The following is a 20,165-nucleotide window of genomic DNA, read 5'->3' as shown; positions in this document are numbered from 1 at the left end:
AGCCTGGCGTTACATCCATGCGTATACGAAGGACCTTGATGGCCGGGCGGCAACGTTTGCAGCTAAGAAATATAAGTCTCATCGCAGACTTCCAGGGAGCTTCGAGCTTGATATCAGCAACGACTGCTCCTGAGGGATTGCTGTATCGTCTGGTCCGTCCGGTATCTGATGTCTTAATGATGTGGTCTTCAATTTGGTGGTATCGGCATTGTTTTGTTCTTCAATTGGTTTCGTGTTTGCGCTTTGTTTGTCGGGTGTTTTTCGTAGATATATTCAGGAATTTATAATTTAATGGCCAGGAGCCAGCCAGAACATGACCTTCAGAAAACCTATATATACAATGCTGCAAGCAAAAAAAAGGTGACTGGGTTAACTCTAATTGTCGGGACTAACCTTTAGTCACCATATAATTCCCGAATCTTGGAAAGTAACTTCTGAATTACGGCCCCCAAACGAAGTGTCACGGACCAACTAGCTGGGTACGCAAAGAAAGCCAACTGGGTACGAAACTTGCTAATCTGGCTTCGTTTGAAGTTGATTCCATTTTGGTTGTGGGAGAATCAAGCGTTTAAAATTGGACTGGGTCAATTAAGTGCGCAGCTCGCTTGTGTGCGCAACTCGTTTATGGATTACGTTAAGTTATATAAAACTATTAGTTTTAGGAAGCTTAAGTCGACGAGAAAGTAATGGAAATTATCAAGCTATAGAACTAATGGAATAGATTTTCAAGGCCAAGCCTACGAAGAGATTGGTCCGCAACCACTCCAATATCTATGCACCCTATTCAGAGTCCATGTTACAGTGACGTCACCAAATTAGTACAGGTTTGCCTGCCTTAGAGACAATATGGCTTAATGAGAGGACAATGAGGATAGAACTTTAATTCAATAGCATGTTATAAAATGTATCTATATGTAGGATTAAACTCCCTCTCCACTCCTACTTCATCCAACTCCTCCACGACTTGGCTCTCGACACTACCCCAGCGCTTATCTAGTTTCTTGTTCAGGTAACGCAAGTGATATCGCAAAAGGATGGCCAGGGCCGTGACCGCAAAGAGGCACCCGCAACAAAACCACATGCCCTTGCGATAGTACGGCCCCTCGTTATGCGGGAACAAGCGAGTTCCCAGGAGCGGTCCGCATTGTCCGACCAGGTTGAGTAAAAACATGCCGGTGCCTTTTTTAGAGTCCGTCCCTTGATTGTCGACTGACCAAGGCATAATCACTCCCACTGTCGTGAACATGCCGACAGCACAGAAGTAAAGAGCAAAGTACCGCACTCCCGCGGTTGTAGCGATAGCGAGAATAAGATACCCGACCGCACCAATGATCGAGAAAGGGACAATCAAGGATGACCGGATATGAAACTTTGCTGCCACAAACGTCATAGCGATCACGCTGATCCAGGAAAGAATGTACGGCGGCGCGCTCATCCCCTGCGCTTGAACAGACGTGTAGCCCATCGAGTTGATTATCGACGGCATGAACACGGACAGGGACGAGAACGACACATTGACGCAAAAAAACATGATTGCAATGATCCACGACCGCGGTTCCATCATGGCCTCGACGATATGCTTTACATTGAGTCCACGTTTCTGCGACGTCTTTCCCGTCTGGCGCGCCAGCCTAGCCACAGCGATTTCTTTCTCGCGAGCATTGAAAAACCGTGCTTCCGGTGCTGATCTGGGAAGAAAGAAGAGGGCGACGACTGCAATCAGCATTGTGGGAATGCCTTCCACCAAGAATAGCAAACGCCAGTTCTGGAGCTTGGAGTGACCGGATGTGATCGCGTACGCCAGGGCACCGGCAAACGCGGACGCCAGTGGCGCGGACGAGAAGAAAAGTCCGGACCGGAACGCCATCTCATTGCGGTGGTAAAAGAACGAGAGGAAGAACGGCACTCCGGGACCGTATGCTGCTTCCGCGACGCCAAGGAAAAACCGCAGAGTCATCATGCCTGCCCAATTGTGCGTCAAAGACTGGAGCGCTGACACCATTCCCCATAGGAATACGACTGCACAGACATAATAGTTTGCCGGAAACACCTTCCAAAGTAAGGTGCACCACTCGAACAAGATGTACGGGATGTAGAAGATTGTCAAGAGCCAGGAAAACTGGCTGTCCGTGAGGCCCAACGACGCATTCATGCCTGCGGTTTTTGCATTGCCAACGTTGGATCTATCTAGAAACGAGCAGAGATAGATCGCTGATAACAACGACACGAGCCGAATATCGAGCTTGCGCAAGTACCGACGCTCTTCCTCCATGGTAATCACGGTAGCCGCTGCGGCGAATGCGCCAGCGTCCGCATTCTCTGTGAACTTGTCGTCGACTTTGATATCTTCCATCGTGTGCGAGGCAAGCGGTGTGGTTGAGATCAGACATAAATGCGGGTGTGACTATTGATATAGAAAGGACGAAAGATGGAGACGCTGGAGAAATGCGCGGCCACGGATCCCCCGCACACCGCGGGGTCTGGGGAGACGATTTCGTCGCATGCCCCGCCATGCTGTCTCGGGTAATTTTGTTCCCTCAACATGTGTAGGTCTTTTGCCGCAGAATAAGCTTTCTTTTGTCCCGGGATCCAGTCCAGCCGCAGTATCAGCCGGAGGCAGCCTAAAAGTTAACACTGACTTGTAATTTTACCTTTCATGGTAGTCCAATAACAGGCAGTTCCGCTTGTATATCCCTATGCACAAAAAGTTCAGCTAGAATTCGAGGTTTAGGCTGGGAATTGCCGAGTCGTGGGTTTGCTAGTCCCGACCGAGAGGAAACACCACACAATTACGGCCTAAGAAATTGCTTTGCTTCCACTCCGGCATGAGTCAAAATTCAAACCTAATATTTTAGGGGAGAAAAACGCTATGCTCATGTTTTATTGCGTGGTGCATGGACTTTCTACTTCGGCTGGGCGAGCGTTAGTTGGGTTGAGGTGGCAAATCAGGTGGCCCATGCGCCGTCCACGGCAAAGAAAGTCCGGCGATCGACACCCTAACCCGCACACAACTAGAGCGCACAATGCTCGGGCGACGTCCATCCCTGATACTTGTTCTTCAATCCGGACACGGCACCACGAGGTGGCTCTTCTTGATGGCTCGCGAGCCGGCGATGGCCCGCTTTGGGATGACTTTTCTCTTGTGGACTCCAGCTTCAGCAGCTCGTCCCAGGACGGAGACCGCTGGAAATATTTCGAAGGCGTATCCCGGACCCGGCCAGCAGGTTCAAAAATGACTCATCTACTGTCAGTTGTGCAACTCTCAGCCAATGGCCAGCCTGGCATAGGTCAATCTCGGCCATGGTGGTAGTCTCTCCTCCATCTCAGAACCCTGGCCCACCTGGCCCCAGTTAAGCGCGGCCTCAATTGGGAGTACGGTCTCGTAGGATAAGATGGTGGAGCTTGCATAGAAGTACGACCCACACAACACGCAACGCTTGCGCAGTATCTGTCCACGTTACCTTGGAACATACGTGGAACACGATGAACCCTGTTGGATACGGCAGCCATCGAGATAAACAACCGAGAGGTCTCGAGAAAGTATATCCTCCGATTTTTCGAAGATAAACTCAAAGATATCTTAGGATTCAATTGGATCGGTAAAAGATGGAGTCCGCTTCGACCCAGGTTGCCTTACTGTATGCAGACACATTGCGCGGCAGTCAAACCATCTGGCGACGAGAAGACAAGGAGACTGGACAACGTCTTATGAATGCCGAGGACCCGGAGAAGAGCTACTTGAGCTTATGAGATGTAATCCAGGGAATACCCGAACCGCCCCTTCAAGAGATAAGATGGCCATACCATAGCCTGACAAAACAGGTACGCGACTGGCGTGCCGCCGATACAATTTGTATGACTAATGTGGTCCACAACTTCAACTTAGACGCCTAACTTGAAGAAACCGGTTTACCGATGTAGATATTTTACGTTCAAATCTGGGTCCATTGCTTCGGTGCTTGCCGGATAGAGTGGAGAGTTGACTGCCATATAGCCCTCTTTCTTCATATAATCTAGGACATCACTATGTTTCTGTGATGCTAATCCGATATATTGACCTGTTTGCATTGTGAAGCTGTTCTTGCATGTAGTGACAAGAAGCGACGGAGAATTGCCGTTCTCGTGCCAATGGTCATGCGGGACATGGACGAATTTGTGAGCAGGAAGGCACAAAGGTCGCACGCCTCTACGAAATCTTCTGCCGCTTGTACCGCGAAATTGCGGAGCGACATTCGGCTTAGCCTGCGAAATGTTGTGGGTCAGCTTGCTGACTCAGGTCTGAAATGCTGGTATTAGCAGTGCCTTGATTTTGTTTTCGGGCAATTCGGTGCCCCTTTAAAGACGGCATCAATAGTGAGAGATAGATCTTTGTGAGATTTACGACTACCTCTCAAGATAATCAGTAATGCAAGTACTCCAAGGCTAAACGTGCGACAATTGCGACATTCGACAAAACACATGAGCATATATACTCTGGAAATGGATACAAGATGAGCTACTAACATAAGCCAACATGGGTTTCTTGGGGACACGCTCACGGCATCGATATAGTTCCAAACGGGCCACAGTATATGTTTGGCAGCCCGACTAGAAATCGACAGGAAGAGATTATTCTTCAAGCAAACCACCCACCTCTCTTTGGGTTTGGAACTACTGTAATTTAGTTACCCAAGGAGCTTGTCGGCGCAGGTTGATATGGGAGTTTGTTGACAAACGACACGACGCAAGGAAAACAACGCTTAAACCAACCATTCCTCTTTGGGACTAGGGTAGATTACGAAATTCGTGTCCATTTGGCGCCAACCGTATCTCCATTGATATCATATGAGTTCAGGGTTGTGATGTGATCATATCCGACCATATTATACACCTGATTTTAGTGTTTTACAAGATGGGTAACAAGCCAGATACACACAATTTAGTATTTCATGCATCCGGCGGAAATCATCAATATCAACGACATAACATTCATGTCAATCAATATAGCTAGGTCACCAAAATGTCTTCTCTTAGCCTTCAGATATACTCTCGCACCTTGACGGGGAGTTATTTTAGAATTTAGATTCCTGATTCACCAATGCTTAATCTTACTTAGTCGTCTTCTTCTGTGACTACCTCAACTAGTACAGCTACGGAGAGCCGACGGTATTCTAAATTCTGGCTCAACGTACCTGTGAGTCGCAATGAGGCCATCCTCAAAGGCTGGCAAGTCAATTTGGTGCTGTAATACTACATAACTGAGTGTGGAGAATCTCGTGGGACTACTCTCATTGTGAGCCACTTTAAGAATCAAGATTAACAAATCGTCTGCTCAAGAAGCTCGAACTACATTAATGCAAATAATATCGCAGACGCCTTTAAAAACGCTAATGGTTGCAAGCGTGGGTACCTCTCTAGCGATGCTACTCGCGAATTAGGCCCTGGTATCGAACATGGGGCCCGGACGCCATGTTGCTACAAATATCAGAAACAGCATATCAAAAGTGAGATACACTCACTTTACAGTAGACTTACGGACCCGTCCTTTCCTTACAGGATCTAGATGGCAGGCATTCAGCCCAGAATCGCTGCTTGTATTATGAGCATCATCAATGATTATGGTATTGCTACAAAAGTCGAATACTTTGTGATGGATAATGCAGGCAACAATGATACAATGATACACGCAACTTCACAATGTTCGTATAACTTATAAAATATTAAGGTACATTATAACTAACTTGAAGGATAATCCCTATTAATCAATATGAGAATACATACAAGCCTGAACATCACAGACTCCGTTGTATTGGCGATATTATCAACCTAGCAGCTCAATTCTTCTTGTTCCCTACTAATACTGAAGCCGACTAAAGTACATTCGGCAGATGAGGTGGTTGAGCAGGGGAGTTTTGATTGTCTTACTTCGGTTCAGGTGTGTCTACATATATAGACTTGAAATATCCATGAGACTAGTCATCAATTGAGTCCAGAGTCTCGAGCCCCATCTCATCCTTGACTTGAGTTCAATTTAGTCTTTTTCAGATCTATCGTATATTTCTCACAAATGACGACGATTTAATATCGGACAATACTCGCACGATTTACAAAAGCTTCAGGACTTCTTGTCGGTCGTAGTGCCGCGATTGATAAGGTGTTGCCAACAATGGACTTCTTTCTTGAGCAGTTTAAGTCTGCGAAGTGTATATACCTCAATGATCCTTTTATGAATCCCTGTTGCAACTCTGGCTGGGCTAAGTTGGATGAATAGTACAGTTTGACACAGATATCACCAGTCTATATTGTAGCCTTAGTATTTTCTCTACAATGGTAGCGGAATTATATTGACGACAACTGGATTGAAGAGTAACAGTCAACTTGCCGGAAGCACACAATTTCTACCTCGGCGTCAGAACCACCTGATCAGCTTAGGAACTCTTTTTGACCGTTGTCAGTTGCAGATGTGCTGAAGTGGACAACGTATGTATGAGTGCGTGATATTTTTCACCTCTTTTGAACTGACGAGATCCTTCCTTTAAGTCCTACAAGATCAATAAGTACATGGCGATGATTGGCCCCAATCGGTCTGCAGGCCGTCAGATCGGTACTTTAAGAAGTATGGCCACCCGGAATTAATCGGCTCGGCAGGCAGACTATCTCGTTCAGTGGCCGTCTTCCTATGGAACGCGGTTGCTCCTATGACCTGGATCTGGAAGCTGATGTGATTCGCGCTGGTCATGTTTACCTTATACAGTTAGTGAATACTATCCTCCAAGCATATCGCCGCAATTAGATATACGCTGCAATTCCGAAGTACGCTGGACGACAGTAGCTGTGCAGAGCCGATCAGATATAAACTGGCAATTCCATGGCATCATCTTCGCAGTTCTTGGGCTCAGGTGCGCATGCCCGCACTCCATGCAATACGAAGAATGGCAAGGTGCATTGACTGGAGAGAGACAAGGTAGAGGAATTAGTCAAATGGCCACCAGGCAGCTGATGGGGTATGGCTGTCAGTCTCGCACGCCATATGTTGCTTATTTGACTGTCTCACTTTGGTGCTGTTAAAGCATGGAGGACCGATGGTACTATGGAAATGTGACAGTACGATTGTCGCCCGTCACCTGCCACGCCTGCAGGATAGCTTGGATTGGCAAGACTGAAGTAGTGCGGATGGCGCTATTTAGTTTCCTTGAGAAGGCTTTGCTGGAAACTTTCTATCAGAGACTGTACGTTCAGTACCACTAGCGTCTGATTAAAGGAAAGCATAGATAATGTCAGAAAATGTTCAAGGTCTAAGTGATCTTTCCAAATGTTTGTTAGCATTATTGTAATAATACTGAGCGAGTCTGCAAGATCTGCAAATATTAATGGGGTATGGCGCAATCGTCCATGGCTCATGGCCCTGTCGATCTCAAATTAGATCATTTTGCAAGATATTACCAAATTGTGTGTCGGGAGGATAATATTCTCGGCTGCATTCCTTATCTCTCCGCTTGAGATTCATCGGCATCAGCTGCCCGAGTTGCACCGCAACTTTGCGCCAAGGAGAAGTCCAGCTATTTAGTTTCTCTGGTGCGTCTGGGTCCCACTTGCTGCTCGGCTAGATTGTGAAATACCAAGACTCACGGCACGTCAGCAAGAGCGTAATGTCATCAGATTGTTCCCTTTGCCCTGATAAGTCTACAAATTGGTTGCATGAAATGCGCCGCAACTTTGTGGCGCCGAGCGCTCGCGAACTTTTCATCTGATTGCGAATTTGGTCACAAGACGGCCATGGTACACGTACCTGCTTTCGACCATTGCTGCAAATTTGGCAAAGCAGGCTGGCTCTCACCGCAGAGTATGTATGTTATGTCTCTTCAAAGTACTGTTATAACTTTACAACCTTAACATTTTGGATTAAATCTATTTCAAATATCTTCATCACTTCTAATATTTTCATCAAGTTCGGGAGCTTGTGAACTGATTAACAAAATTTGCGTTATGACAACTGATGCGATGCCGGTAGTAAAGCCTCAAAGTGACTTTTAGCTGCTGAATTAGGAGGAGAAACGCTGACATCTCAGGTACCGGGGAATGTTGCTATATGCACGCGCCGCAATGTAGCCCAAGTAGTGCGACGCTAAGTTCACACTCTAATTCTGACACAGATATTGTGGGGCCAGTGCGCTGAACTTTGTGGTTTATCTTATCACTTATCCGGGCTTTGCAGATAACTCGGCAAATATAGCTGGCGGTACATTTTTACTTTTATCTACAGCTGGACACTAGTTAGTGACAGAAAGTATGGGGCGATAAGATTAACGACGCAAATACAGTATGCGCTACTATTTTGATGGTATCGTTTGCTGGTACCTTGATGCGCGTCACAAATAGCTACAAGAAATGAAAAGATAAGAGTCTATGAGCTGGTAATTAGCTTCTGCGACTTCGCATCGCACGCGCATCAGTAGAACATGATAAGATAAAGAGCGCCTAAACATGTTATGTATTTAATTGACCAGTTTGACGGTCCTTCCTGCTTTCGTCAAGATCACACTGCACGGCATCAAGAGCCAATACGAGTGGTTGAAGCCTTTCATAGGATATATTCCCAACTGGTTCAACGTGAGTTACAATGTGCAAATATCTGATAAGTTATTATTAATAATATTTTAGAAATATGAAAGACGAAGTCCCTGAATATCTGGCGGGACGTGTTTCCGATCCCAATGGAGATGTCTCATCCGATGAAGCCTCAAAGGAAAAGACGGGCATGGTTAGTGTCCGGGAAGTCGCTGATATTCCCAATCTCCGGGACAAAGCCATGGAACGACTTAAAGGTGGCATGAAGAAAGACCTTGAGGATCTTTTGGACATTGGTTCTCAAACGGATTATTTGTTTGATATGATGAGCACATTGAGCGTCGACGAAGCTCTGCGTATCCTCGAAGATGCCGCCGAATATCATTCGGACGACCCAAATTTCCCGTCAGAGACTCTTCGTACTATAGAGCTTATGTTGAAGGGAGAAGAAGCATATGGCACAGATCACGAATCGTATATACTTGATGTTCTGTTGGAGGCAACTTTGATTAAATTCCATTCACCATACCCCGAGGTGCGGGCAATTTGCGACCCGACAGACGACCCAACTATGCCAGTGGAAACTATTCGCGCCTATTTCCTGGGAATTGTTTGGGTGGCAATTGGTTCATTTATCAACGAGCTTTTTAGTTTCCGTCAACCATCGCTCAGGCTTCGGTCCACAACTCTCCAAATTTTGCTTTATCCATGTGGAAAACTATTGGAGAAGATTTTGCCAGACGTTGGTATCACCTTGTTTGGAGTTCGACACTCGCTCAACCCGGGACCTTGGAACTTCAAGGAACAGATGCTTGCAACCCTTATGGTTAATGTGGGATCCGGCTCTACGAACTTTATGAGTTATGTACTCACAATGAAGCTGAAAATATTCTTTAACCAGACTTGGGTGTCTTTTGGCTTCATATTCTTATTGAATTTTTCGACACAGTTTATGGGATTTGGTCTTGCCGGCATATTGAGAAGATGGGTTATCTATCCCAGCAAAGCTGTTTGGCCCTCTCTTTTGCCAACTCTTATGCTCAATCGGACGTTGTTGTTGCCTGAAACTGGGCGCAGTATTCACGGATGGACAATCAGTAAATACAAGTTCTTTTTCATTTGCCTTGGTGCGAGTTTCCTGTACTTTTTGATTCCAGGATATACATTCACAGCGCTTAGCACGTTCAACTGGATGACATGGATTGCACCTCAGAACAAAGTGCTGGCTATTGTGACAGGGTCTAGCTTGGGGCTTGGGTTCAGTCCTTGGACGACGTGGGATTGGGCTGTTATGAACTATTCCAATCCACTTGCAACACCTTTTTTCTCAGCGTGCAACCGGTACATTGGCATGGTATTTGCTGGTCTTCTCATGCTCGCTCTCTATTGGAAGAATTATAAATGGGCGGGATATATTCCGATTAATTCGAATGCGAGCTTTAATAACAAAGGGACAGCATTCAATGCGTCTCAGATTGTCAACAGCAAGCTCGAGCTTGATCTGCAGAAGTACAAAGCCTACTCACCTCCGTTTATTTCCTTGGGTTATTTAACGGAATATGGCTCGGAATTCACCATGTTTACTTTGTCGTTTATCTACATTGGCCTCACAGAGTGGACGCAGATCAAAGCGTCAATCCAGGGCTTTTGGAGGGGCATCAAGGATCGCAAAGCTTCCAACTACGAGATGCAGAATGATCCTATATCTAGATTGATGGCTCGATATCCTGAAGTTCCCGATTGGTGGTATGTCTGTATCCTCTTGCTATCTCTCGCCTTCGGTATCATTGCTTGCCAGTGTTGGCCAACCGGAACTCCAGCATGGTCTATTATAGTTATTATCGTCGTATGTATCGTGCTCGTTATTCCCAGTGCAATCATTTACTCGGTTACCGGATATCAGCTAGGATTCAACGACATTGGCATTATTCTCGCAGGATATATGGTACCGGGGCATGCCATCGCGAATATGATCTGCCGTGTCTATGGATGGAATGTTGATGCTGAGGCAGAAAGTTTCATAGGCGATCAGAAACTTGCTCATTACTCCAAGATTCCACCAAGAGCAATGTTCAGATGCCAGATGCTGGCAACATTGATTCAAACATTTTGTACAATTGGAGCTCTGGACGTCCTTATCAATTCAATTCCAGATTTGTGCAGTCCGACACAACCAAACAAATTTGTTTGCGCATTTCCTCGTACTTTATATACTGCAACATTGGTCTGGGGCGTCGTTGGTCCTAGCAGGGTTTTCAACACTCTTTATCCTATGCTGAAATGGGCGTTTCTTATTGGTGCGCTCGCAGCTGTCCCATGCTTCTATGTGAGAAAATATTTTTACAAATATTTGAAGCATGTCAACCCTATCCTCTTTCTATCGGGAATGACTCGGTTTGACAGCTCATACAATCTGTCCTACTACACACCTGGAATGCAGCTCTCTTTCATTTTCATGTACTTCATCCGACGCAGGTATCTGGGATGGTGGACAAAGTATAACTACGTTCTCACGTCTGCACTTGGCGCTGGCGTCGCTTTCAGTGGTATCCTCATCTTCGCTTCGCTGCAGGCAACTAAGACTAGTTTCAAGTGGTGGGGAAACACAGTTTCTAGTGCCGGAATTGATGGTGCAAGAACTGCCTCGTTATATACTCTTCCTCCTGGTACGCATTTTGGACCTGCTACGTGGGATTAGAGAAGGATTGGGAGATTAATTGTTGCATATTTTGAGAAAAGAAATTATGGATTGAAACTTTTGCAGGCATTATTATAATTGTCGTCGTGTATTTATTTAAATGAGCTAAGTACTGGTACAATCCAAAAGTGGAAGGAATATTAAAAGAAAGAATTATTGATAACTTGTCTTTAAATTCAACATACTGAATTAAGTCAGTCCTCTTGTAATTTTCAGCTAGCCACGACGCCTCAAGTGCGCTAATATATAATTTCTGAGGTTTCCTTATGCGAGAGAACGCAGTCCGGTTGCAAGGTGTAACCCGGTCTTACGATAAGGGGCCACCGCATGGATGGGTAACTGGCCAAGCCACTTCTCAGTCAGATGGGGACAAATTATTGTTAAGGACGTGCAACTCGAATTTTGCTTGCATGGGAACTCCATTGATAACAGAGATTAATTATGAGGAGACTATTCTCCCGGACCGTGCTTCGGGCTACAGCTACACACGAACCCGTTGGTCCGCCCGCACGCCACAAGCGAATGACAAAAGCAAAAGATCCGTCGGTGTCGATAACGCTCGGTCTTCGTACTACACGCATGACCCTAATAGACCGATCGCCGAGAGACAGGAAGTCGGTTCCCGGTCAAAATCTCACCAAGTCGCTGCCTGGAATCGTCGTCGCCAATCCCGAACCCTAAACTGGCGATCTTGTTCTCGTATTCCAGCCTGTCAAAAAAATTTCAAAAAGAAAAATGCCACCACCATACTTGCTGACGAGAATGTGGAGTTTGGTTTCGTCGAGGTGCCTTCAGAAAGATACGGCTTCCTGCCCATGTGCATCCGCGTTCCAAACCGGTGTCTCAATGCTGGACTGTTAGTTGAGTCAAAAAAACAGAGAGTTGAGTTAGCATAGCATTGTGCACAGCGAGCACAATAAACATTTTGTTATATGACAAACAACAGAAATGAAAGAGTAGAAATATATACTAACATATTACAAAAAGAAAACACAAAAGAAAAAAGAACGACTGCTACTCCTAAGACGCCAGAACCTAGACGGTTGAGCCGAAAGTGGCACTCGCACCGCCGCCAGGTAGTGTAACTAGTCATGCTCGTCCGTCGCCTAGAACAATACCTAAAATAGGGTCCCGAGCCCACGGAACCAGGAGCCAGATACTGAGGGACGCGATCCGAGACCGGCTTGCCTTGAAAACTCTCGCGCCATTGGGCCTGGAAGTCCGGCTCCAGCACAACCCAGCACGCGCGAGATCGGCCACTATCGAAGATTGCAAAGGGATTCGCCAGGAAGGTATCCTCAAGAAGCTGCTGAGGCAGGTGGACAAATCAAATGCGTTAAGTAGTCTACAGTGAAGCACTCCTATGAATAGAACTCACATCGGGTAACCCTCCGAAACTTGTATCGCGTTTGCCCCGACCTGCCAATTATGTAACTATAGGACAACATTATTGACAAGACGGAAACAAGCCCGAACCAGGGTCAGCTTGTCACAGTGTAAAATCCAGCAGTCGCCCATCAGTGACAATTTTATTGACCTCTGTGCATCGTACCCTTGACTTTCTTATATTGAGTAGGATTCCTAATGCCGTACCAATATACAGACCAGACCTCAACACGGCTACCATCAATCCACAGTTTCTTGTCACGGAAAATATGTCGCGCTAATTCCGACCTCATCAGCAACCAGTATGATCAGTTTAGAGGAAAGCCTCTATACCGTAAAATTCGACATGTCTCTTTAATGTGACGTATGCTGTTAATCTGAGGTACGAAACCCATTGCAGTCACCCAGCAATTTGTTCCTGGTCAGGCTTCGCGGAGGCGCTTTCAGCCGGGGTCATGAATGGATGTCGCCCGAAATCAAACATGGCACACACAATCGGTCTAGTTGTGATTCTCGCAAAATAACTGATCGAACTGTCAATAATCTGAACTTTTTATATTACTTTGCAAATTTCTGCCATTCTGATGTGACTGTTCCGCGCTAATCGAACATGGATGCGATCGACAACGATTGGATCTGCAACTGACAATCATCAGCTTGTCGCAGTGCAATCTATAACTAACCGTATCAGGCGGCATGGACGAAGTTAAGATTATTCAAGACGAGAAGAGAAAGGGCAGCTTCGCACAGCCTACCGGATGGAGTGTGCAGACCTCTTGGAAGGCCGATCTCGCCGGATACCAGGCTAGAAGTGCCGGCCAGTTGGGAAGAGTACAAACGAGTAGACAAAGTCCTTGAGAGAGATGAAAACAAGTATGTGTATCACAGATTTGTGACTAACCGGCTGACAATGTGCATAGGTATCCCCAACTATGGTATGATAGCGTCAGGGGTCTCGCCATCCTCGTGGCTCCACCAACTCCCATCCATTCGGGAATGGCGAGGCGTTGATGACGAGTATCTACGCTGAAGTCATAATGAATTCAGGCACCAGTTCAGAAATCACCCGTAATCTCCGCTACGACTCAGACTCAAGATCAAAGGGGCAGAGTAGCCTTAGGCTCACTTCGAGAGCTTGGGACGGTGCATTGCAATACCGCGAGGGAACGCGTCTCACATTGATGATTGCCGTTGAAGTCGGGGTCTCGCAGTCATATGATAGCTTGCGGGCAGCCATATCTTGGTCCGTATGCGCCTTGCGCGGCCGTCTCCGCCTAGCGATGTCTATTTCTGAAGGGAGTTGCGACAGACACCACTCATGCACGACATTACGCATCCATCTCGAAGAGGCGACTACTGCAGTAAAGGAAGCTAAGGATGATTTTCATAGATAGCTAATAAACTTGTTTCGATGACTGAAGAGCTTGATCGATATATTGCCCACCACTCCATTTTCCATGGAGGTCATTTCACCTCCTCGGCGCAATATATTTCATGCTCTTATACGAACAAGCAAAATCCTTATTCGTGTCCAGCCCTGGTAAGGGTAAATTATCCAAATAGGAATGCGATTACTATACGATTAACGTTACGATTTTGCACTTATTAGACTATACGGTTACTTTACGATTAGGTTCTCATATTTGCGATTAACTTTACAAATAGTATTAAAAGTGCCGCAATCGCATCCACCTCTATAGAATGTTCTAGATCGTAATGTAAATATTACATAAATGCGCTTTATTGATTGCTGCGGGACTTACCTGCTTGGTTAGTTGAACAGTGTAGAACCTTCATTCGATGTAAGACGATATTCTCGTTAAGCCAATTTGTTTCTTGGAGAAATTCAGGCTAATGTTAGAAACCTTATTTCAATAAAGCGATAACCTCACTCAGCTGATACGAAATGGCTGTAAACATTGCATCGAGTTAACGACGTTCTATGTCAGTGAAATTTACAAAATTAATTACATCGGATCGTTGAGGGGATCAACTATCGCTCAGTCACGAATTACGGCTAGCGAGTACTTTTTTTATCTAAGATCGTCCTCGTACCACCATTCGTCCGGGTAATACTGTCGCTTCGCGATGAGGCTCTTCCTTCTTCCTCGGTACCTCCGAATTGCATGACCCTAGTCAGTTTCCAACAAAATATGCTTGCTTATTTTCGACGAAACACATACGACCGTCCATAGCACTTCTGACACGTGCAAATCAGCGTCAGAATCAGGCACCCCGCCTTTTTGTGAACAAATTCCTTACCCTACTGCATATATATATCCCATCCTTGTTACCCCGAAGTCTTGCAACGCTTGAATCGTAAGAACCAGTTACTCGTATATCCCCCCATATTTGTATTACTCTTGGTACATCGCCGCTGATTCCTTCGACATGGGAGGTAAAAGCTTCAACCCCGACAAGGACATTCCTAATCTTTCTGGAAAAGTCATTTTCATTACAGGAGGTTCCTGCTCTCTATTGAACTATTCCTCGAATCATCACTAACACCAACATGCAGGAACTGCCGGTCTGGGCAAAGAATCACTCGTTGCTCTCGCAAAGCACAATCCGGAGCATATTTACTTTAGTGGGCGGGACTCTAAGAGAGCTGCTGCTGTTATCAGCGACTGTAAGGACGCAGTGCCAAATATAAATCTCACCTTCATCGAATGCGATCTGGCATCTCTTGCTTCTGTTGAGACAGCAGCTAAGCAATTCACTTCCATATCTCAACGCATTGACATTCTCATGTGCAATGCTGGCGTCATGGCTTTACCTCCCGGACTAACGGAAGATGGATACGAAGTGCAGTTCGGCACCAACCATATGGGTCACGCTTTATTGGTCAAGCTGCTCCTCCCCACTCTACTTCGAACCGCAGAAATGGCCGACTCTGATGTGCGAATCATATTCTTGACCTCAACTGCATTTCGCACTCACCCCAAAGGCGGTGTGGTGTTCAAAGACCTTCGGACGACGCAGGACTCCGGAGTTGTCGGACAATGGTATCGCTACGGACAAAGCAAACTCGCAAACATCCTCTACGCCGCTGAGCTGGCACGACGATACCCGAACATCACCACTGTGTCTATACACCCCGGTATTATCGCTACAGGTCTGGTGGGTAACCTTTCACTACTGAATAAGGGCGTGGTCTACTTGGCAAATTTAGGTAGAGTGAAGTCTTCAGTGGCGGATGGTACATGGAATCAGCTTTGGGCGGCTACCGAGGAAAAGAGTAAGATCGTCAATGGGGCATATTATGAGCCTGTTGCGATATTGGGAAAACTGGACAAAGAATCAAAGAGCGAGAAGCTGGCCGAAGAGTTATGGGAGTGGACGGAGAAAGAGCTGGATGCATATCAGGCTTGAAATTCATCGGACATGGCTCACTAGTGTTATGGCCATGAGATCGGTTCTACCTATTTATAACATGTCACTGAGCCAGGCGAATGTATTCACTTCGGGCTCTTTGCTTCAACAAGAACCTACCTGAGGCATTGACTTGTATTTCCCATCCATTTTGGCACGAAAATATAACCATCTTGTTCATTAGTTATCATTGGGATGATGTCAACCTACCGTTTATCGCCAATATAGGAAGGCGGATCGAGAAGTACCAATTGAATTGTACGCTGTATTGCGTTTCATCATAATTATAACTCCACTTAATCCCAAACCAAGGTCCGTCTGCAAGCGAAGCCCACCGATGTCGACCAGGCGTCGACCGATAAATCTTACACTGCGTTATCATACAAAGTTCGGTGCTACTGGGATTCAAGGCGGTTTAGTGTTGCAATGCAACTTTTCAAAGAGGTGAATTCAAAATGAGAGCTGCCACTCGAGATCTGTCGAAGCAATCAGCAAGAGCATTACTGCATTTGCTGACCGCGGAGCAGAGGTAGTTGGAGTCGACATATCCGTCCAATGAGTTTTCTCGGTGTTTTTGACGGTGTATACGGTAGGGTTGTCCAATAACGAATAATATTCGTTGTTCGTATTCGACGCTCCCAATCTTATTCGTTGCGAATAACGGAAGTCCTGCGAATACGAATAACGAATACGAATAAGAAAATTACTTGTATACGGAGCATTCACCGTTACAATCTTAGGGAGCATTAGACATGAGCATCGAAGAAGAGGACGTTAAATGTATGGCAGACATAACTATAGAGTTCATGATTGTGGACGGAGTATCCAACGGACTGGACAAAGTCGTCGACGGCTGACTGATGAAATTGCCTAACGTGATCGGCAAGCGAGTGGATCGTCCAGGCGAGCGGATCGTTTGGAATTTTATATGGTACACAACGTAAAATTGTAAAATTTTTAAACATCTATATCTTAGCCACACTAGCTGTTCTTATTTAGAAATTTGAAATTTTATAGATAATGCACTATTAATGGACTATAAATCATTATCAAGCCTCTTTTTTTTACAGATTATCCTATTAATTACCCAGATATCGTAAATAGGGCTTGAAAGTTTCAGGGTTTTACAGGATTTCAGTAAATATAAACGTCAATCATTTTTTAAAGCGACAATGTAAGTCCGCGATATATAACTACTCTATTCTTTAAATTGAGCATAATTAAGAAAGATTTCGTCGAGATTTAGAGGTTTAAAAATCGCTACTTTGTATGGAATTTTGACCGATCCGCTCACTTGGACGATCCACTCGCTTGTCGATCACGTTAACACTTGAACGTTATTGGTATGGCCGCTGACAAGCCTGGGTCCGACGCCGTGTATTTGGATTGCTACTGCAGAATGAGTGATATTCAGAAAAGTAGTCTTTTTCATTTCTTGCTTCACCGTCACCGTGACGATCGCATCGTCTCGCCGCTGGTTGCTCCGCCATACCACATACGCACCAAACTGTAGCAGCTGGCTAGCGGTAGCGGCATCTCCTGGTCGACAACCTGCAGAGGATGGATGATGGGAAGCAAGCCATTCGACCGAATCATGCATTTGGGATATGTCCGCAGAGCGCACGACAGGAACCAACTCTGTTCGGCTGGAAGACTTTCGATCTCTGGCTGAAAGAAGGCACACTCTTTGAATTTGGGAGCTACCTGTCGTGGAACGTAGATCTATGCACTAAAATCCAGGCGAGTTTCCAGCACCAGTCCATGACCTTACTTGGTGCTATATCTTCCTGACTATCTGTGGCTGTAACTGCCAAGCCTTGCTCCACGCTAGCAACGCTTTCTGATGATGAGGTCGCGGGCGATGGCGTGTCGACGGCATTGGCAGGCTGGCAAATGGCTGGGTCATGCCAGTGATTGATGTCAGCAGTCGGGCTTCCAATCCACCGAGCTTTGGCCTCTGTGCACTGCTTGTAAGCCTTCGAGATTGGGTTTACAATGTGTTCGGGGGTTCATGAGCTGAAGTCTTAACAATTTCTCTCGATATTGAAAGTCATCGGCAAGCCAGTGTCAAATATTATTTTCCCAGGTCAGAAGATGATCTTACTCGTCCACAGCCTGAAACCCGGAACCCAAACAGCGGGAGGCGCACTACTACACCACAAGGAGTGAAGACCAGAGCTGTGCCGTGCAAGCGGCGAATGACTTAGCTAATCCGCTGTGCGGTCGAATACAGTTTGTGAGGTTTGTGAAATAGCGGCTCTTTCGATATCGTCTCTCGGGCGGGGAGGAATACTGATTTTGCCAAGTTCGAAGTCTTTGGCTAGCATATCCAGGCGACCTGAGTAAGGTGGACCTATGAACGACCGCCAGAGCTGTTCATCCGTGCTCGAAAATCTCGTCCATTTCCTCCAGTGTGCGTTCCTTTGTCTCGGGTATTCCTAGCCACACATGAATGAAAGCGGCCACGTTAAGGGACCCGTAAATGAAAAATAAGGCCCAGCGAATCCGGCGCGCCAACGGTAGCGCGACTAGTGCCCATGCGAGGTTAACTAGCCAGTGGGTCGAGGTCGAAAGCGAGACAGCTTTGCATCTGGCATGCAACGGAATGACTTCGGGAGGATATATCCATTCGATGGGGCCCCAGGACATAGCGAATGAGGCCGAAATTAGATATACGCTCGCTTGGATGCAATGGCTCGCGATAGGTTGGTCCAAAATTATCCACGTGAATGGTCCGTTTGGGTCTGGGTTTGGTTCATCAAAATACACATACGGGCCGCCGATCAAGCAGAACCAGAATGCCACACTGAGAGAACCAACAAGCACGGACGATCGGCGACCCCAGTGATCAGTCCACAAAATAGTCGAAATGGTTGCGACAACGAAAACGATGTAAAAAATGGACACCGCCATGAGCGCATTGGAAATTCCGGCAGACTCGAGAAGCAGGATGACGCCGTAAAATAATACGGGGACTGCGCACAGCTGTGACCACCCCTGAACAGCCATGGCAATGAACAAGCGCTTGCGCAGTTTTTTTCCAAAAAGTTCCCGGTAACTGTTCGATTTCTCATCGTGTTCGCGAGCCTGTTCTTCAATCTCTTTGTACTCAGCCAGTACCAGCGGATCGTTGATGTCGCAGTCTGGTGTGCGCAGGAACGCGAGCACTTGCAGTACCTCGTCCCAGCGACTTTTACTAGCCAGCCATCTGGGTGATCGGGGAAGCCAAAAGAGGCCTATAAACAGCAAAATAGCCGGAAGAGCCTGGATACAGGGCAATCTGAAAGCAGCCTGGGAGTTAAGAGACGAACATCCATACTGTATGAAATAAATGATCAGGAGGCCCCATGCAAATGCAAAGTGCTGGAGTGCAACTCTTCGACCGCGAATCTTGCGGGGGACGATCTCGGACTGGTAGATGGGGACAAGGACAGATGTTATTCCAATGCAAATGCCGGCAACTATACGGCCAATCACAAGCATTGCGATACCGGTGGACGAGGATTGCAGACTGCCCAAGTTAGCTGACTAGTCGATGCGACTACCGTCAAACCCCCACCTTGCGCCGATGCACCACAGGACAGCGCCCAAAAGCAATGGATGTCACCTGCGTCATTTACACGGCATTTCTAGTACTGCAGTATTGGTCTTGACACCCTTTCGAGAGCTTGGAGACAACCATGGGTCAGAAGACATTATTAGAAGCCCTCACGACGGTTTGGACTATTGTGCCAGATGATGCTCGCTTTCATGTTCCCGTCGCCAATCACGAATGTGATATTCGACTCCTTATTCTATCACTTCTAAATCACGGTTACAGCCCGAGCTCAATAGCGGATGACTTTTGGTATGATCTTGTAATCCGCAACAATCGAGTCAAAATACTTTCCGAGTTCTTCGTCGCCAATGATGTATCGTCGCTCCCGGACATCACAAGCTCTTCTGGAACGATTTCTCCCGCAGATGGAGCTACATTGTGCAGCCTTCCGATTCACTCCATCTGATGCGCTATGGACGACAATACGGTGCTGGGCAACCAATATATTAGAAGATTTGCTCATTCCGATGAAACCGCGGGGGGGGGGGGGGGGGGGGTGGGTGGTGTTTTTGTTGGGTGGGCAGCCCAGCACAAAAAGAGGGGGCGTGCCCGGGGGTGTGGGCC

At 46.5% G+C, this 20,165-nt stretch overlaps 6 protein-coding genes across 6 annotated transcripts; 4 read left to right on the top strand and 2 right to left on the bottom strand.

The window, feature by feature from the left end:
- Positions 1-808: 808 nt before the first annotated feature.
- V1513DRAFT_307395 (major facilitator superfamily domain-containing protein) lies at positions 809-2,611 on the bottom strand. The gene has a single exon (XM_066894648.1). It carries the CDS (start codon positions 2,351-2,353, stop codon positions 896-898), a length of 1,458 nt encoding a protein of 485 aa, XP_066750520.1. The 5' UTR covers positions 2,354-2,611; the 3' UTR covers positions 809-895.
- Positions 2,612-8,507: 5,896 nt separating this feature from the next.
- On the top strand, positions 8,508-11,434 carry V1513DRAFT_307262 (OPT oligopeptide transporter protein-domain-containing protein). Its single transcript, XM_066894646.1, has 2 exons — positions 8,508-8,589; positions 8,641-11,434. The coding sequence occupies exon 2, from the start codon at positions 8,645-8,647 to the stop codon at positions 11,243-11,245; it is 2,601 nt and encodes an 866-aa protein (XP_066750519.1). The 5' UTR covers positions 8,508-8,589; positions 8,641-8,644; the 3' UTR covers positions 11,246-11,434.
- A 77-nt stretch (positions 11,435-11,511) lies between these two features.
- V1513DRAFT_434384 (uncharacterized protein) lies at positions 11,512-12,141 on the top strand (the record flags this gene model as incomplete). Its single annotated transcript, XM_066896469.1, has 1 exon — positions 11,512-12,141. The coding sequence occupies one exon, from the start codon at positions 11,512-11,514 to the stop codon at positions 12,139-12,141; it is 630 nt and encodes a 209-aa protein (XP_066750518.1).
- A 1,186-nt stretch (positions 12,142-13,327) lies between these two features.
- V1513DRAFT_467308 (uncharacterized protein) lies at positions 13,328-14,333 on the top strand (the record flags this gene model as incomplete). The annotated part of the gene is made up of 2 exons (XM_066900108.1): positions 13,328-13,462; positions 13,576-14,333. 2 exons carry the CDS (start codon positions 13,328-13,330, stop codon positions 14,023-14,025), a joined length of 585 nt encoding a protein of 194 aa, XP_066750517.1. The 3' UTR covers positions 14,026-14,333.
- Positions 14,334-15,022: 689 nt separating this feature from the next.
- On the top strand, positions 15,023-16,003 carry V1513DRAFT_428251 (uncharacterized protein; the record flags this gene model as incomplete). The annotated part of the gene is made up of 2 exons (XM_066896267.1): positions 15,023-15,095; positions 15,150-16,003. The coding sequence occupies 2 exons, from the start codon at positions 15,023-15,025 to the stop codon at positions 16,001-16,003; spliced, it is 927 nt and encodes a 308-aa protein (XP_066750516.1).
- Positions 16,004-17,991: 1,988 nt separating this feature from the next.
- V1513DRAFT_307280 (general substrate transporter) lies at positions 17,992-19,585 on the bottom strand. The gene has a single exon (XM_066894647.1). The coding sequence runs from the start codon at positions 19,484-19,486 to the stop codon at positions 18,380-18,382; it is 1,107 nt and encodes a 368-aa protein (XP_066750515.1). The 5' UTR covers positions 19,487-19,585; the 3' UTR covers positions 17,992-18,379.
- Between the last annotated feature and the right edge of the window lie 580 nt (positions 19,586-20,165).

This window comes from Lipomyces chichibuensis, assembly GCF_038497645.1.
Source record: "Lipomyces chichibuensis strain CBS 12929 unplaced genomic scaffold V1513scaffold_79, whole genome shotgun sequence".
Classification (NCBI taxonomy): Eukaryota; Fungi; Ascomycota; class Lipomycetes; order Lipomycetales; family Lipomycetaceae; genus Lipomyces; species Lipomyces chichibuensis.
Note: the sequence above shows the minus strand (reverse complement) of the source record. Positions and strands in the feature narration are given on the sequence as shown.

What these genes read in the sequence shown, in the direction of transcription:
- V1513DRAFT_307395 (XM_066894648.1), bottom strand. Translation starts at nt 2,353, where the DNA reads ATGGAAGATATCAAAGTCGACGACAAGTTCACAGAGAATGCGGACGCT.
- V1513DRAFT_307262 (XM_066894646.1), top strand. Translation starts at nt 8,645, where the DNA reads ATGAAAGACGAAGTCCCTGAATATCTGGCGGGACGTGTTTCCGATCCC.
- V1513DRAFT_307280 (XM_066894647.1), bottom strand. Translation starts at nt 19,486, where the DNA reads ATGCTTGTGATTGGCCGTATAGTTGCCGGCATTTGCATTGGAATAACA.